The 19,549-nt window shown below is 32.7% G+C and overlaps 1 protein-coding gene across 1 annotated transcript; it reads right to left on the reverse strand.

Annotated features, from left to right (window-relative positions):
* Positions 1–16,384: 16,384 nt before the first annotated feature.
* On the reverse strand, positions 16,385–19,519 carry LOC116004952. The gene is made up of 11 exons (XM_031245155.1): positions 19,069–19,519; positions 18,829–18,913; positions 18,106–18,302; positions 17,873–17,955; positions 17,682–17,727; positions 17,536–17,592; positions 17,352–17,406; positions 17,161–17,261; positions 17,004–17,067; positions 16,774–16,907; positions 16,385–16,640 (listed from the first exon to the last, which is right to left on the reverse strand). Exons 1-11 carry the CDS (start codon positions 19,135–19,137, stop codon positions 16,470–16,472), a joined length of 1,062 nt encoding a protein of 353 aa, XP_031101015.1. The 5' UTR covers positions 19,138–19,519; the 3' UTR covers positions 16,385–16,469.
* Positions 19,520–19,549: the final 30 nt, after the last annotated feature.

The following is a 19,549-nucleotide window of genomic DNA, read 5'->3' on the forward strand; positions in this document are numbered from 1 at the left end:
ATATATATATATATATATATGTATATATGTATATGTATGTATGTATATGTATGTATGTATATTAGGTGTAATTTAAAAGATACCAATGAGATATTTTTTATACATTGATTTTTTACAATTTTAATAAGAGCTAATAATGTTAGGCCCTTAACAGGAATTAAAAAAATGTTGGTGTAATAGTCTGCTATCAAATACTGTACTTTGTGTTTTTCTTATTGTACAACTTCCAATTAAATTCCTAATATATCCTAATCCTTTATAATTTATCAAATTATTTCCGTTAAATACAACATTTGCCCTTAAGTTGCAATAGCGGTGGCAATTTTTTAGATTAGCTTAAATTGGATGGCAATTTGTTCTTCTTCAAAGAAATAGATTAGGGCAGCAAACTAAAGTCTCCACGGATCACAAACCACGGCATCTCATCGGTCTGCTGCCGACTACTGATTTCCACCGCCACGGACCAAGCATCCCATCCGAATTACTGATTTCTTCTTGAATTCACCGGTGGGAATAATCAAGTTGGTTGGAAATCATATTCTGAATTGCTGTAGAGAGCTCATTAATATATTTGATGGTAATACTTTGTCTCTTTATGTGTAGATGATAAGTCTGTTGAAACTCCTTTTTCTTTCTCCATTCACAATGCATTCTGCATTTGTCATGGTTATATGTATGAAAATAATATGCAAAGCTAAATACATGTGTTGTTTAGGATCCTTTTTTTTCCTGATACATGTTTGCACTTGAAAGAGGATATAGATATAATTTGTTTGAGTTGTTGATGGTGCTTGATGATATTTGTGGCTTAAAGCATATCTATGTCATCATGATCTGATGTTTGCTGTCAACTTTAAGTTGTGGAATCGTGAGAAAGAATCAATTACAAAGTACTGCTCAAGTAAGTTGTACCTTGTTTGAAGTCATGATGGTTGTGTAAGGGCAATGAATATCAAGCTTATCCAAATTACTCTATTTATCATGATATCAGTTGACTGCATAAACATATTATTGTGTGTAAAGACTCTAGGCTTGTGTTCAGGTGGAAATTGAAGCTCCAAGATGTTTGAGAGTTGATAAAACTCAACCGTACCCTTTCTTTGAAAGAGAGCACAACCCAACTGGTTTAGTTGAGCCTTTTTGAAGTATCATAGTACTCTTATGAGCTTCTATTATTGTATTTATGTTTTTCTTTTCCTTTATTTAGATTTATGACTAACTTTAAAAAGACATGTTTTGGATTATATTTTGTGAATATAACTGAGATGATGAAATCCCATAATCTTGATCCTGAGAACTTTTGTCAGTGAAAAGTAGTATATGTGTAACTGTGAACTCCTAGTGTAAGGATATTGGGTGTTGTGGGTAGTGGCAAATTTATTAAGCTGTAATAAAAATATGGTGGAAGGGTATGTATCATTAAACCCTAAATTTATTTATTTATTATTTTTTTTTTATAAAATATGTTTTTAATTATTGGGATTTCTTGTCTTTCTGGATTGCATTTACAGAGAGAGAGAGAGAGCTTATTGTGAAATCAATTCCATATTGTTCTTACATTTTAAGATTGAAAATGCTTCCAAGTTTTATAAGAAAGAGAAGATACTTCTGTGGACTTTAGAATATTGCTGTCCTTAGGGGATTCTGCCAAGTGATTCTAAGTGCAACACTATGTGTATGAATGATTAATAACTTTTTGTCAGATCACAAAGCTTTGAATATTGCATGCTTTTCATGTTTACTTTCTAGAGTGAGTGACCTTTCATAGAAGCTCATTGTAGATCCTGAGATACCCATGCATGAATTTCATTGCTTTCTTTGTATATGTCCCAGAGAAGTGAGCTCTGAGTTGTTTTGGCTATGAAATTTTGAAGATTGGACTGCTTTGATGATTAAGATTATGATTATGATTTATTTAAATGTATTTGTGAAGAGCTGAGCATGGGATTGGAACTGGAAGATGAGTACAAAAACTTAAAGAAATAAGCTTTACCAGTTAAATTCATTGTTTGGCTGTGGGAAGTGACCACTTCAATCATCTAAAGATTTGAAGTGTGTGTGTATTAGAAATTTAGAATACATCATTGACTGAACATATGGGTTAGAATACCTATTAACCCTTCTATTAGAAGAAACATAAAAGTTGGGATTTATGGCTCTAAGAATTTTTCCTCAAAAAAAAATGGCTTTAAGAATTTATTTTGAGTTGTTTAGTACTATGTAGTTTACTAGAAAGGTTCCAAACAATCATGTAGTATACAATTTTTTCAAATTCAGAAGTTAGAAGAAATTCCTACAATTGCTATTATCCCTGCAGACAGCATCAATTGATACGGTATGCAAAAAAAGATTTACACACTAATTCAATATTTTATACTTATTATTAATTTTCGTAATGGTGACAACTTGTATATTCAACCTGTTTGGATAAAAGGGAAAATCAGTTTGAAGCATCATAACAAAAACACATGGTACATTGGATGTAGTCATTGTATAAAAAATGTTTATACAAAAAGTGATAAACAATTTCACTACATGCATTGTGGTGAAAAAATTGCAGTGGTAACACCACGATTAGTAGTAATTTTTATATACATTTTATTTAGAATAAGATAAATATCAATTTAATCATTATATATATATAACAAAATGCAACCATGCTAATCTAAAAACCATAATAGGTGTAAATTGGACGTGGAAATTATTGATAGAAGTTGATGTCTTGATGCTTCCGTGTTTTGAAAAATATGTTGAACAATTATTACTCTTAACCAGCAAACAAGTTATGCAATTGGAACAATAGGTATTGCTCCGCTTCCAACCACAAATACTCATTTTAACATTAAATTTAACTTATGATTAACTACATATGTATCTTGCAAGGTCAACAACTAAGAATTCCACATATTAATAATCGCTTACAAGATGAAAAATATATAATACAATTGATGTCTCAATCTTATACACAACAAGACAAAAACATGGTATCATATACCATAACATCATTGCACGAATCATTCTTATTCACTACCACCCGTAAACAAGATGCAATAAAGACACAAACATCAAAATGACAACTCAACTTCACTAAAGATGGAGAAGATGAAGACAATTCCGAGCCTCACCAAATGCGCACTGAGAAATGCTCAATTTGAAGACAATTCCGAGCAGCTCAAATTAGTACTCTTTATCATGATAGAGAGTCAGCTTTAGTTAGTAGTTTATTTGTTTTACTTACTTTAGTTATAATTTCGTTATTTTCCATTTCTTTATCTTTTATTAAAACTAGATGAAAGGAAGAGTTTCTCATGTTTGCATTGAGTCCCTGTACCACTTGGAGAGAATAGGTCTTTCAATGATCATTGTGTTCATATTGAATGTTTTTAACTAGTTAAGAGATTCTTAGATTGCTACTGCCTCAGCCTCCTTTGAGGTGTAAGTTCCTTTCTATTGAGAGCTCCTAGCAGCAACAAAAAGACTTTGATCATTCCTAAGAACACACCCGATTCCCATTCAAACTTCTTATTTGTCGAATTGTCGCATCTGATCTACGTCCAATTTTAGGAAACCATGATGAAGTTGAATCCAAGTGTTTTTCTACTTTCACGTCCCTGAGTGTTTGTTGTCTATCGGTTGTGGCTTCCTTCGTATCTGCATAGTATCTTTGCGTTCTCATCACTTTTCACTACAACATTTTCAAATCCTTATATCCCATGATAGATTATTGTCTATAATTCTGCGGGGATTCAAGCTAGCTAGTTGCCACCCTCACTATATAGTGGAATTCACAAATCTAGGTAGCTTGGCAATCACACCATACTCACACTATCGTTGACCAAAATTCATTCACTGTGACAATAAAACTAATTTTATATATTGGTTAGTGGTTACCATGAATTGATTGATCTCATCCCGCATTAAAAAAATTACTTATTAATCAAATACAAATTATATATTCTCAAATAATTTTTTTTTTTAAGAGTCTCAAATAAAATTTTTTAAAACTCCATCCTTACTATTAATTTAAAGAGTAGATATCACAAATTAGCATATCGTAAGTGTTATTAAAACTTCACAAAAGTAGGTGAGAATGAAATTGATCCTTTACCTAAATAAAGATCAATGCAAAGATATATTACAAATTAAAACTCCTCCGTCAACAAACAACCTCCGTCAACAAACAATAATTAATCACAATAAAATATTTAAAGTTTGGGTTGATTAAACATTTAAAGTTTGGGTTATTGAGCATAAAATAGTTTTGATGTGGAATACTATGGGGACAAGAATTTTGATCCGATTGACCGCTTGACCCGTTTTATCGAATGTAAGTATTCATTTTTTATTTTATTTGCTAGCGTGTTTGTATGTTATTGTTGATTTTTAAAATTTTGATATGATGATTTAGTGTTTTGAATTAATTTTTTTTGTAATAATGATGTAGGTAGGTAGATTATGTCGATATATATTGATTGGTAGAGGACAATGATTGAAAAAGTGCTGGTGGTAAAACCTTTGAATTAAATTCAACTTTTACAAAGAAAATAGTTAACTTTGTGCATGCTAGGAGTGAACTACTTGATAAAATACCTTGTATTGTTAGAAGATTGTCCAAGGAAGACTATAACTATGATTAGATTCGGAGCTACTACAACAAAGGTAGGATCCGTCCAAACATTTTATAGGTCCGCGGCGAAGTTTTTTTATTTATTATTTTTTTTAAGGCCATATTTCAAAGTAATCATTTTTAAACTCCTTGATCCCTCGCAATAGATCAGAGCACATTAGTCTTAGGATCAGAGCATATCAGAGCAATTAGCTGTTATTCTATTAACTATTCAACTTGTTTTTTTATATACTTTTTTTTTCAGTTCGAGATAAATGTTTTCAGGTAGGATCAGAGCAGTTGTGATTCTATTAATTGTTCAACTTGTCTCTTCAAAAAAAAATTGTTCAACTTGTTTTTTAATTTTTTTTTCCAGCATAGATCAATTTAAAATGCTTCGGACGCATTCAATATTTTATGTGGATGATAGCATAGAGTTGCTTTTAGATTTTGTGGTTAAGTTTCCCCGGATAATGTCTATTAAGGATACTGAGGAGCGGAATAAGGTTATTAAAAAATTTGTATATGCATTTAAGAAAATGAACTATCATGATATTGTTGATAAAGATTCTAAGTGGTATTCTGAAAATATGATAGCCAATCAAAAAGTGCATAGACTTTGTACCTCCAAATCCTTGCTCACAAGAAAATCCAGAGGCTCCTTCACAAGACAAGCTAAATCAAAATCAATCCTCACAAGACTAGCGAAGTCCAAGTCAAGTGTGGTATATGATTAGGGTGTTGCGGAATATTGCGACGCACGGTTGCGAGTTAAAAAAATTAGTTAAATAATCTTTTAAAGTTTTTTTTTTAAATTTTTTATACTAATTCTTTTGTTTGTTTGTTTGTTTGTTTTTCTTTTCTTTTAAATAACAGTCATCTGGTCGAAGTTTCTGCTGCCATGGAAGATTTCCGCCTAATTTAGTTCGAGATTAATGTTTTTCAGGTAGCATTATATAAAACAAATTTTTAAAAAATCTATCTATACTATATATAAAAACATTATCCTCCTCCAAAATTTCCCGCCCAAACGTAGGGACATTTGAGAGATTATAATATATATATTATTATATTTTCCCATTTAGTTAACCCATTTGTCATTTCTATTATTTTCTTATTATTCAACTTCTATAATTCTCAATTTTCGATTATTCGCTTCCGCATTATTCCGCTATATTCCTAACAAGTGGTATCAGAGCGGTTTAATTGAGAATTATTTTCAAAGATGTCGACTGTTACCAAGTTCGATATCGAGAAGTTCGACGGGAAAATTAGCTTTTCTATCTGGAAGGTTCAGATGGAAGCCGTTCTGACCCAGAACGGTTTGAAGAAAGCGCTAGCTGGGAAGAAGAAGAAACCGGCTACAATGACAGATGAAGATTGGGAAGATTTAGATGACAAGGCACGCTCAACCATTCAGTTGTGCCTGTCTAAATCGGTTCTACGTGAGGTGATAGGTGATACGACTACGTCAGGTTTATGGTCTGAGCTGGATTCGCGCTACATGGACAAATCTCTGGCGAACAAGCTGCGCCTAAAGGAGCGGCTGTACACAATCCGTATGACGGAAGGTACTTTAATTCAGTCTCATTTGGATGAATTCAATTCTATTTTATTGGACTTGGAAAATATTGATGTCGTAATAGAAGATGAGGACCGTGCTATTTTATTGCTTGTTTCTCTCCCTGAATCATACAAGCATTTCAAAGAAATTATGCTGTATGGTAATTCTCTTGGAGTCCTAACTTTCGACAGTGTTAAGTCGAACCTACTGTCCAAAGAAAAATTTGACTTAGAAACTAAGTCTAGGGACAAAGGTGAAGGCTTGATTGTTAGGGGTCGTTTAGTTGAAACGGAGATTAGCAATAAAAAATCTAGATCCAAGTCCAAAGGACGTAAGTCCAACAAATCCTGTAAGTACTGCAAGAAGCATGGTCATGATGTGACTGAATGCTTCAAGTTGAAGAACAAGCAAGAGAGAGAGAAGAAGCCCGCTGAAGCTAGTGTTGTTGAGAGTGATTCAGAAGGCGATGTGATGTTATCTGTTAGCTCCGGTGACAAACGGAGCGACACTGAGTGGATTCTGGACTCTGGTTGTACATTCCACATGTGTCCACACAAAGATTGGTTCATCTCTCTGGAACCAGTTGATGGTGGAATTGTCTTGATGGGTAATGATGCCCAATGCAAGGTTAGTGGAATTGGAAGTGTTCATATCAAAACTCATGATAACGTTATCAGGACTCTTACCAATCTTCGGTATATTCCTGATTTGAAACGCAATCTGATTTCATTAGGCACCTTGGAATCTCTGGGGTGCAAGTACACAGCTGAAGGTGGAGTTCTGAAAGTTATTAAAGGCTCTCTTGTTCTTATGAAAGCTTCTCGTTCTGGAAGCTTGTACGTGTTGCATGGCAGTACAGTGACAGGTTCAGTTGCGGTATCCTCATCAATGTCTGATGCTGATCTCACTCAATTATGGCATATGCGTCTGGGGCATATGAGTGAGAAAGGCATGCATATCCTGAGCAAGAAAGGCCTCCTCGGTTCAGGTACGGATAAATTACAATTTTGTGAGCATTGTGTTTCTGGGAAACAAAAGAGGGTTAGTTTCTCTACTGCTACACACCGTACCAAAGATGTATTGGAATATATACATTCTGATTTATGGGGACCGACTAAAGTCCAGTCTATGGGAGGCTGTAGATATTTTATGTCTATTATTGATGACTTTTCTCGTAAAGTCTGGGTCTATTTCCTGAAACATAAAAATCAGGCATTTTCTATTTTCAAAAAGTGGAAAATTCTCGTTGAGACTCAGACAAGAAAAAAGGTCAAAAAGCTCAGGACAGACAATGGCTTGGAGTTCTGTGAGAGAGATTTCACTGAGTTCTGTGCAGTACAAGGAATTGCCAGGCACAAGACCTTGCCTGGAAAACCCCAGCAGAATGGTGTTGCTGAACGTATGAACAGGACTCTGTTAGAGAGAGAGAGCTCGTTGTATGCTCTCTAATGCTGGGTTATGGAAGCGGCGTGATTTTTGGGCCAAGGCCGTTTCTACTGCATCCTATTTGGTAAATAGGTCTCCACATTCATCCCTCGATTTCAAAATTCCAGAAGAAGTTTGGTCAGGTAATCCTGTTGACTACTCTATGTTACGAGCTTTTGGATGTCCTGCTTATGTTCATTCCAGTACGGGTAAATTAAACCCTAGAGCTGTCAAATGCATTTTCCTTGGTTATGCTTCTGAGTCAAAAGGATATCGTCTATGGTCTCCTGATTCTCACAAGATCATTCTGAGTCGCGATATCACTTTTGATGAAAATACACTACTTTCTTCTGGAAAAGATTGTGTTGCTCCTAGTACAGGTGATATGCAGAGTACTGGAGAAAAGGTTGAGTTTGAGTTCAGGCCTACTGATAGTATTACTACCATTGATTGTAATACTAAAGATGATGCATCTACTAGCACTGCGCCTCTCGTTCAGCCACAGCGAGAGCACTCTATTGCCCAAGACCGACCTAGGAGGACAATTAAAAAACCTGCTAGATATGCTAGTGATGATGAAACCCACTTGGTTGCTTATGCTCTTTCAGTTGCACAAGAGGTTGATGGTGATCCATCCTGCTACTCTGAAGCTATTTCCTGTGCCAACTTGTCCAAGTGGTTGGTTGCTATGCAAGAGGAGATGGAAAGTCTCCATAAGAATGAAACTTGGGAGCTGGTAGAGTTGCCAAAAGGTAAACGCCCATTGAGCTGTAAGTGGATTTACAAGAAGAAAGAAGGCATCCCTGGGGTTGAGAAAGCACGGTGGAAAGCACGGTTGGTTGTTCGAGGTTTCGATCAACGTGAAGGTATTGACTTTAACGAGATCTTTTCTCCTGTTGTTCGTCATACCTCTATACGTGTACTACTTGCTTTTGTTGCTCTTTTTGATTTGGAGTTGGAGCAACTTGATGTAAAGACTGCATTCCTACATGGAGAGCTTGATGAAAAGCTTTACATGTACCAACCTGAGGGGTTTGAGGTTCCTGGAAAGGAACATTGTGTTTGCCGTCTACAGAAGTCTCTTTATGGGTTAAAGCAAGCTCCAAGGCAATGGTACAAGCGGTTTGATGCTTGTATGCTAGGGCAAGGATTCTCAAGAAGCCAATATGACAGTTGTGTCTATTTCAAAGAATTTTCTAATGGGTCTTTTGTTTACCTTCTACTTTATGTTGATGATATGCTCATTGCTTCCCCTGACATGTCTCTTGTTGAGAAGTTGAAGTCTCAACTAAGCAATGAGTTTGAGATGAAAGATCTTGGTGCAGCAAAGAAGATTCTTGGCATGGAGATACACAAGGATCGTCAAGCTGGTAAACTTTATCTATCCCAGAAAAAGTATGTTGAGAAGGTGCTTGATCGATTCAATATGTCTAATTGTAAGCCTGTGTCTACTCCACTTGGTGTACATTTTAAGTTGTCTTCTGATTCATGCCCTAAATCTGATGTTGATGTGGCTTATATGTCAAAAGTTCCTTACTCTAGTGCTGTTGGTAGTCTTATGTATGCTATGGTGTGCACTAGACCTGATTTTGGCTCATGCTGTAAGTGTTGTGAGCCGTTATATGTACAACCCTGGTAAGGAACATTGGAACGCTGTTAAATGGATTCTACGGTACCTAAAGGGTACTTCCTCTTTGGGCTTGGTTTTTGACCGGAGTTCTTCTGCATCTACTGACATTGTGGGCTTTGTAGATTCTGATTATGGTGGTGATCTTGACAAACGTCGATCACTTTCCAGTTATATTTTCACTCTTTGTAATTGTGCTATCTGTTGGAAAGCTACGCTTCAGTCTATTGCTGCGTTATCTACGACTGAGGCAGAATACATTGCAGCAACAGAGGGTGTTAAAGAAGCTACTTGGCTACGAGGTTTGGTTATGGAGCTTGGTGTTTCACAAGGTCAGACTGTTGTGTTCTCAGATAGCCAAAGTGCTATCCATCTCACCAAGAATGATACATATCATGCCAAAACCAAACACATTGATGTCAGATACCATTTCATCCGAGATGTTGTAGCTGCGGGAGATATTGTTGTCCAGAAGGTTCACACATTGGAGAATCCAACAGACATGCTTACCAAGCCTCTTCCTATTACTAAGTTCAAGCAATGTTTGAATTTAGTCGGGTGTTCCAATTGTTAAATTTGATCCAAGGTGGAGATTGTTAGAATATAATCTGTGGCTCAAATTACTTGAAGACCCTGTATTACATGAGTGCTGCAATTGTCTCCCCATGCAGCATATTGTGCGTTTGTCCGCGTCGCACGTCGTCACCGAAATGTTGGAATCTCCATTTGCATGCCGCAACTTCCGTTGTTTAGCATGTATAAGTAGGGCTTTGTAAATCATTAATTAATGCATCAATTCATTACATCAATTGAATTCTTTCTTTCCTCCTTTGTGCTCACGTAGCTTTTATATATATAATATATATATATTCTTTGTAATTCTCTTTTGAGAGATTATAATATATATATTATTATATTTTTCCCATTTAGTTAACCCATTTGTCATTTCTATTATTTTCTTATTATTCAACTTCTATAATTCTCAATTTTCGATTATTCGCTTCCGTATTATTCCGTTATATTCCTAACATGTCTATTAAGGATAATGAGGAGCGGAGAAAGGTTATTAAAAAATTTGTATATGCATTTAAGAAAATGAACTATCATGATATTGTTGATAAAGATTCTAAGTGGTATACTGAAAATATTGATAGCAAATCAAAAAGTGCATAGACTTTGTACCTCCAAATCCTTGCTCACAAGAAAAATCCAGAGGCTCCCTCACAAAACAAGCTAAATCAAAATCAATCCTCACAAGACAAGCGAAGTCCAAATCAAATGTGGTATATGATTAGGGTGTTGCGAAATATTGCGACGCACGATTGCGAGGTGAAAATAAATTAGTTAAATAATCTTTTAAAGTTTATTTTTTAATTTTGTATACTAATTCTTTTGTTTGTTTGTTTGTTTTTCTTTTCTTTTCTTTTCTTTTAAATAACAGTCATATGGTCGAAGTTTCTGCTGCCATGGAAGATTTACGCCTAACTCAGTTGGAGATAAATGTTTTTCAGGTAGCATTATATAAAATAAATTTTTTAAAAATTGTGTATAAAAAAATGAAAAAAAACACAGTGTATCAGAGCATATCAGAGTTAGGATCAGAGCAGTTGTGATTCTATTAATTGTTCAACTTGTTTTTTATTACTTTTTTCCAGCATGAATCAATTTAAAATGCTTTGGACGCATCCAATATTTTATGTGGATGATAGCAGAAAGTTGCTTTTATATTTTGTGGTGAAGTTTCACCGGATACTGTCTATTAAGGATGAGTAGCAGAGGAATGCTATAAAAAAATTTGTATATGCATTTAAGAAAATGAACTATTATGATATTGTTGATAAAGATTCTAAGTGGTATTCTGAAAATATTGATAGCCAATCAAAAAGTGCATAGACTTTTTACCTCCAAATTCTTGCTCACAAGAAAATCCAGAGGCTCCCTCACAAGACAAGCTAAATCAAAATCAATTCTCACAACACCAGCGAATTCCAAATCAAATGTGGTATATGATTAGGGTGTTGCGGAATATTGCTACGCACGGTTGCGAGATAAAAAAAATTAGTTAAATAATCTTTTAAATTTTTTTTTTAATTTTTTATACTAATTCTTTTGTTTGTTTTTTTTTTCTTTTATTTTAAATAACAGTTATCTGGTCGAAGTTTCTGCTGCCATGGAAGATTTACGCCCAATTCAATTTGAGATAAATATTTTTCAGGTAGCATTATATAAAACAAATTTTTAAAAAATTGTGTATAAAAAATGAAAAAAAACACAATAGATCAGAGCATATCAGAGTTAGGATCAGAGCAGTTGCGATTCTAATAATTGTTCAACTTGTTTTGTAATACTTTTTTCCAGCATGGATCAATTTAAAATGCTTCGGACGCATCCAATATTTTATGTGGATGATAGCAGAGTGTTGCTTTTAGATTTTGTGGTGAAGTTTCACCGGATAATGTCTATTAAGGATAATGAGGAGCGGAGGATGGTTATTAAAAAATTTGTATATGCATTTAAGAAAATGAACTATCATGATATTGATGATAAAGATTTTAAGTGGTATTCTGAAAATATTGATAGCCCATCAAAAAGTGCATAAACTTTGTACCTCGAAATCCTTGCTCACAAGAAAATCTAGATGCTCCCTCACAAGACAAGCTAAATCAAAATCAATCCTCACAAGACCAGCGAAGTCCAAATCAAATGCGGTATATGATTAGGGTATTGCGGAATATTGCGAGGCACGGTTACGAGGTAAAAAAATTAGTTAAATAATCTTTTAAACTTTTTTTTTTAATTTTTTATATTAATTCTTTTGTTTGTTTGTTTTTTTTTTCTTTTCTTTTAAATAACAGTTATCTGGTCGAAATTTCTGCTGTCATGGAAGATTTACGCCCGGGCTGCTGGGATGCATTACATTATGCAACTATGCGAGTTTTACCACAAAATTTTGTTAATGATTGGTTCTGGGGTATGTTTATGTTTTTTTTTGGAATAAGGTGCAAGTTGGTCACCGAATGTAACATGAAAATGCAATTAAGCCATTGAACAAAAAAAAAATGCAATTAAGTCACTGAACACTCCAAATAAATACAATTTCACCTGATAGTAGGTTACCATCCATTTCATCAGGTAACATGCTTACTCGGACGGTGAGTTAGCATTTTAAAATAAGTTTTAATAATATACTTTAAAATAAAAATTAAAAAAAAAACATTTGGAATATTTATTATGGTCATTAAACATAGAGATTTCATTCTTACGATAATTTTATATATTTTTACTTCAGATAATGTCAATTACCCGTGCATTTCATTTGATTACTTTTGAATAAAATCTTAAAAATTATGACAACTAATGAATTAATATTGTTGTTCGTAATATAAATTTTACCAAATCAGTTAAAGAAATTGATAATACACATATTACATCCATAATTAGAGGAGATTAACAAAATTATGATAATTATTTCAATTCACGTATTATTATGCTAATTCACATATTATTACGTCCATACAATTATGTAAATTATTTCAATTCACAGATTATTACACATATAAAATTATGCTAATGGTTACTTTGGAATAAAATCTTAATAATTATGATCATTGAGAAATTAGTTCAAACATTATACTTTTATTAAACGGTTTTTTATACTTGCCGTAATTTTATCTAATCAATTAAGAAATTAATGGTACACATATTACGGACATAATTAAAGAAAATTAAATATACGCATATATATTACGGATAAAATTAAAGAAAATTAAACATACACATATTGCGTCCATAATTAAACGAAATTAAAATATACATTATTTTTTAATTATAATATATACTCCTTAATTACCATACTTATTCATAATACATGGACGTCATAATTAGCATAATATTAATCTATACTATATATAAAAACATAAGAATAGTAAAGGCATATTTTAAATTTTAAACAATAGTAAAGGTAAATTAAAAATAGAATGAAAATATTTCAATAATAATATTCTACTTCATTAATTAAAAATAGAACAGAAATTAGGTAAAAATACCAGTGGATCTATTATTCTAATTGACTAATTAACTGAAAATAAAAAAAATCGACTAAAAATGAATCTGATGTTACTAATTGATTGAATATATAAAAGGATGACTGTAAATAAAAAAAAATATCCATAATTAACTAAAATGAAAAAGGAAATGATCATATCATTGCAATTTAATTAAAAAATGAAAACATTCTACATCATAAATAATAAAGGCATATTATAAACAATATTAAAGATAAAATAAAAAAGGAATGAAAATTAAAAATGAAACGGAAATATTTCAATAATAATATTCTACATCATCAATTAAAAATGGAACGAAAATTAGGTAAATATTACTACGTAATTCTTTTCATTTTTCCTAGATAAGGTTGCCTGATATTAATTTACACATAACAATCGGCACTAATAATTAAAAAAAATTTAAAAAAAATAGAAGAACTATCGGAGACGTCTGTTTTTTTTTTAATTTTATTATTATTATTATTATTTAATTATTTTAATTAAAATTATTTAAAAAGTTTATTTTAAAATTAGTAACCACCATGTCATCACAATTGTAGGTAAACAGGTTAATTTGGACTTTTTTTTTTTTGAAAACATGTCAATTTGTACTTAATTGCATGAGTTTATATAGTTCAGGAATTCAATTGCATTCTTTTTGAGTTCGATTGCCTAATTGCAGTTTTGTGTGTAGTTCAGTGGTTTATTTGACCATTATTCCGAGAAAAATGATATTACTAATTGATTTAAAATATAAAAAGATCGTAATCTATATTCTATACTATATATAAAAGTAAAATCCTCCTATTTCATTCCCCGCCTAAACTTTTGTAATCAATTAATGAAATATTTTATTGGTCAAATAATTAATAAAGCTTATTTGTTAAGAAAATGTAAAATAGAAATTAACTAATATCTATAAATTGATAATATGTATACTCACGTATCAACACTATTAATAAAAGAAATCATTTATCGGGAAAAGAAAAGGATATTACTAATTGACTGAAAATTATTTAAAAACTTTAATAGTTAATTATACTTTCCTTTTGAAACTCTAAGTTATTTAAACTTTAAAAAAATTAATTGAACATGGGTTGTTAGATTTTTATAATAATCAAAATTAATTCATTCAAATATGGAGGAGGAAGATAAAACTAAATGCAATATGGGGAAAATGAATATACATAAAGTATAAAAGTATAATTACACATATATTAGTGTAATTGACTAATAATAATTGCCTAATAATTATTATGATAATTAAGTTAAGCATTGGTCGTTGAATTTATTTTTATAATAATTAAAATTAATTTATTTCTCATTTTCTCATATTTATTTTAGTAATAATATAATTATATAAGNAATTAATTTATTTCTCATTTTCTCATATTTATTTTAGTAATAATATAATTATATAAGTCATAATATAATTATATAAGTCATATTACTTATAGATCTTTTTAAGATAATTTTAGACAAATAAGTCATATATTATTCAATTAATTGAGTAATATTTTTGTACTAATCTTATAATCAAATAAATGTACACGTTCAATATTAGAATTTTTTATAATTTCATCTTTATTTTTATTATCGCAATATATAATAAAAAAAATTTATCCACGCCCGGGTAATTGGACAATTATTTGTTCTAATTCAAAGGAAAACATCAGAAAACATAATCGATCCAATCAATTTCATCAATTGCGCTATATAATATTCGATGTTATAATATATATAATTGTATATTGATCCAAATATTCTTTAAATATTATAACAAATCCATTCCGTGCAACGCACGGGCGAAAATACTAGTATTCTTAAAAAACTAATCAAATTGTAACATTTAGAACAATAAGCTATTAAAAAATTAATTAATTAAATATTTATATTAACTATTTAATCAAATAAAACATTTAATAGTGACCAAATAAATTAAAATTGACTTGACTGATAAACTAATTATGTTAGCTAAATTGGACTAGGTTTGCAGTAGTTATGCCGTGCAAGGTGGACCTGGTCCAAAAACGACGTCTTTTTTTTTTTTTTTTACTAAACATATTGGCTTGAAATGTGGAACACAAACTGTACATTCACATACACTATACTCTACATTCACAGTACAATTTGTAAACTCCACATTTACACATTATAGTAATTATATTACCACTGTTATGTATTCACACGTTCAAAACTCTATATTCACAGGTCCTATACTCCATATTCACAACTTGAGAACTCCACATTCACACATTACAGGGCTACAAGTTGCTAGAACTTCTTAACTCTATTACAGATTCACACATGCATAACTCTACATTCACGATTTCTGTACTCCATATTCACAATTCGAAACCTCCACATTCACATATTTATAGACAACTCTACATTCACACAATCATAAGTCTACATTCACGATTTCTATACTCTACATTCACACATTTTTGGACAACTCTATATTCAGCAATATGTTTACTAATTAATTTTATTTAAAAAAAAAAAAAGAAAAAAAAAAAAAGAAAGACAAAACGAACGTAGTTTTGGACCCAGGTCCACCTTGCAAGGTGGACCTAGGTCCACAGCATAATTTGCGCTAGGTTTGGTAGGATATATTTTAGAACTCATGATTTATTTTACTTTTATTTTTATTTTTATTAATTTAAAAAAATTACACTATCTCCCATTCATTAATCAAAATCTTAATATCTTAATTTATCTAATTATATCCTTTTATATTTATCAACTAATTCAATCAATAATTAATTTACTGTTACTAAATACTTTCAGTTAAGTTGAGTTAATTAATTTTAGTAAATACTACTTTCTATTAACTTTTCACCTAGGTGTGCAAGAACCATGCATTATGTTATCTGGATTGAATGCTATTTGTTTGCACCACTCTCATTGTGGTATAGTGGTATACACGAGGTATATAAGTCTATTGTTGCTTGTCTGGTATGGTTTTGTTTATTATGTCGGATTTAAAAGGTTGGAGCTTGAGAAGGGCACATGGTGGTGGGGGAATTGAAGAGGAACGCGCATTTCACGGAGGTTGGGGTTGGGATTGGTAACTAAATAATTCTTTCTTGAACTCAATAAAGGCAAACAAGAAATGAAAATGAGCATGGCACTGCCTTGGTTGATATAGCATCTCAGGATAAGGTGATATACATTAAAGACGAGATACAAACTGTGACTTCAAAATTGTTTTTCTTTTGACTTATTCCTACGGGAGAAAATTAATCTTAATACCGAATAAAATAATGCTACAACACACGACTTAATGAAGTTCCAGAAAGAAGATGGCCAGTACCATGGATATAGCAACCGGAAGAATATACTTATAAGCTGCCGTGGATATCGCCCAACCTGAACCAAACAATCAATGCATAACTTCAGCTCTCAATAAAAACTAAAATGAATTCAACAAACTCCGTCCGCATGTTTTTTTGTAGCAATCTAATGAATCATTCAATACTTTGAACTTTGGAAGATCACTCACAGGAAAAAGAAAATTTAGCGCATCCCATGCTGCGTGACGTACGGCTCTTGTTGGGTACATTGGAGCGCCCGGGCTGGTGAAGCTATACAAGCAAGTCCTTAGTCTTGTACTCGTTGTCATTCTCAATTCTAACCCTGTACACAACCAAGCTCCTTAATACAATTGCATTGCAACCTAACAAACAAACATAGATTTAATCAAATCAATCCAGGCAGCTGCACTGCACTTACCGCGGAGTACTTTCACCTGGGAGAGGTAATGCAATAGTACAGGCTCAACTTTCAGTTTTTGAAGCTGATTGAAAACACCAAAGTGTCAAAAAAGAAGTCAGAAGAAAAGATGCAAACCAACTCAAAGCTATATTATATATAGTGGAATGTTCCTCACCTGATCAGCTACTTCAGTAACAAAAAAATCAGCCGGACCACCAATAAACACAGCATTCGGAAAATCAGGAAACTGACTTAAGAACATTTCTAGCTTGTCAACTGAAAGTAAATGCAAGTAAGCACTTATAATAAACAAGTTCAACATCTATCTATGCTGGCTGTATACAACTGAGATCTGCTCTGGCTCACCTAAGTTGTAAAAAAAGATGAACCGTGAAAGGAGGAGGAACAAATTCCGCTGGGCCTGTTTTAGGGTAAAGAGTCAATAATACTCCGTAGTAAAACACTCTTTAGGCATGCCCGCCTACTTTATAAAATAATAATAATAATAATAGAATACATATTGGAAGAGAAAATAGAAAGAATGATAAACCTGAAATGGTATCTTCTTTAACCTTTCTGGAACAAGTGAAACTTCCTCAAAGAGATACTTCAGTGGGTTGAAAAAGATGAGGAAATGTTAGAATATATACTTAAATGTGACAAAAACATATATGTATTTTACTAGTTGTATCTCACCCTAAAGAGACTTTGAAAGCACTTTGTGTTTGAATGGACATCAATCCTGTAAAAAGGCATCGCAATAAAAGTCATTTTCCAGCCCAATGGTAAATTTAGCATCACTAACAAAAGCTGTAAACGTAGCCTGGGAAGTTATACAGCAGGTATTTATAGAGGCCATAAACCATAAAGGTGATTAAAACCCATACCAGAAAACATCGGTAGCACCTTGAACAAGGGCTGAAGAGTACCTAAGCAGAGATTCAGATTTGTCAAGCTCAACCTCAAATAGCTGCAAAAAAGGATTGTTCAGACAAATCAACTGGAATTTGTTTTATCAAGTTCCAACTACATTCAATGGAATGTAAAAGTACATATGATGTATAATAGGTCATGAAATTGTAAAACCATCAAGCTCGGAGTTAAATGCAAGCTCACGTACCCACTTGTGAAACAAGAGGGAGAATATATGGCAAGCAAAGGACTGCTGGCTCCAAAGCTGAACAATTAAACTAAGGATTGGTTTCCCACTGTCGGCCACATGAATGAAATGATCAGCAAGCACATCAAAATAACATATTGGGCCTTTGATCTTTTCCTCACTGGCAGATCTCAAATTTTCACTGCTGAAAAGTATTTCTGTTCAATTTCAACAGATATAATGAACATGAGTGTCATAGATTAGAATATTTTAGAAACCACAGCACCTACTAACATTTGTAAGAATTCTGAATAACACCAATAATTATGAGTATTTACTAACACCCTAAAAGGAACACTAGTATAGGACTAAGAAGCAAAAATACATACTAGCAGCAGAGTAGCCTTAAAAAATAAAAAAAGGAGCACAGAATCATCATCCAGTACAGTTTTGCAAAGCCAAATGAACCTGGGAGCTCATGCCAAAACCAACCAAACCAGAGGCCTAGACTAGAAGCTCAAGCCTAAAAACTAGATTGGCATCACGAGAAGTGCATGAAATTTGAATTCATCAAGAAATGTTACACTAAAAAGACATTAATGGCAATGTAAAAATATCTAGAAAATTTCCAATTCTGAAGCACCTTCAAGGCCAGCATAGTAAAAATCAAAACCAATTACGGATGCACAGTTTACTCGCAAAATAGTAAAAATCAAAACCAAGTCTTAAAAGCAGTGTAGTTACCTTTCGCTCGATCATCAACTTCTAAAGCTATATCAGCAAATAGCTCTTGCAACAAATCGCGCCTCTGCGTCGGCAGAGCTAACGCCTGTAATGAAATTTACACATTTTATCAACTTATGCTGAAACCGTAACCTCTTACTTAACCAGAGAAAAAAAAAAAAAAAAAAAAAAAAGTAGTAAAAACAAAAGCCGTATATGATGACACTCCGATGCATATCAAACACAAACAGAGACGCATACACGTTGAAGCTTTCTCTCGATTTCCAGCGTGAGAGCTGTAAGGTAAGCTGAGCTCGGAGGCGACGGCATTTGCAATGAAGATAGATTTCTCCTCTTCGAATTACTTGAGTGCTTACTGGAATGCGCCCTAATTCCGTTTTGATCCAAACCGGACTTTACATAAGAGGGAGGGAGGGGAGTAGGAGACAAGGATAGGATATATCTGAAATCTGAAAGAGGCAGTAGATGAGAATCTAATGATGCATTTATTATTTATTTATTTATTTATTAGAAGAGATTTGAAAGCAAGTTCCACGAGCTGCTGTAATGGATAGATAATTTCTATAGACTAGCTGACTAGGATACGAATTCAAACCGCCAATTTGCTACGTGGCGGTTTTGGGGGAATGACACCGTCCACCTGCTTAACCTCTCTTCTCCCACGTGGTGTTAATACCTCCACTATCTTACACACACCCGCACAAAAAGCATAAGGCAATTC

The sequence above is a fragment of the Ipomoea triloba genome, chromosome 14, assembly GCF_003576645.1.
Source record: "Ipomoea triloba cultivar NCNSP0323 chromosome 14, ASM357664v1".
Taxonomy (NCBI): Eukaryota; Viridiplantae; Streptophyta; class Magnoliopsida; order Solanales; family Convolvulaceae; genus Ipomoea; species Ipomoea triloba.

Coding starts and splice junctions, on each gene's coding strand:
- LOC116004952 (XM_031245155.1), bottom strand. CDS start 19,137: ATGCCGTCGCCTCCGAGCTCAGCTTACCTTACAGCTCTCACGCTGGAA. Junction 18,914..19,068: donor TCGAGAGAAAGCTTCAACGT/GTATGCGTCTCT, acceptor ATTTCATTACAG/GCGTTAGCTCTGCCGACGCA. Junction 18,303..18,828: donor AGTTGATGATCGAGCGAAAG/GTAACTACACTG, acceptor GAAATTGAACAG/AAATACTTTTCAGCAGTGAA.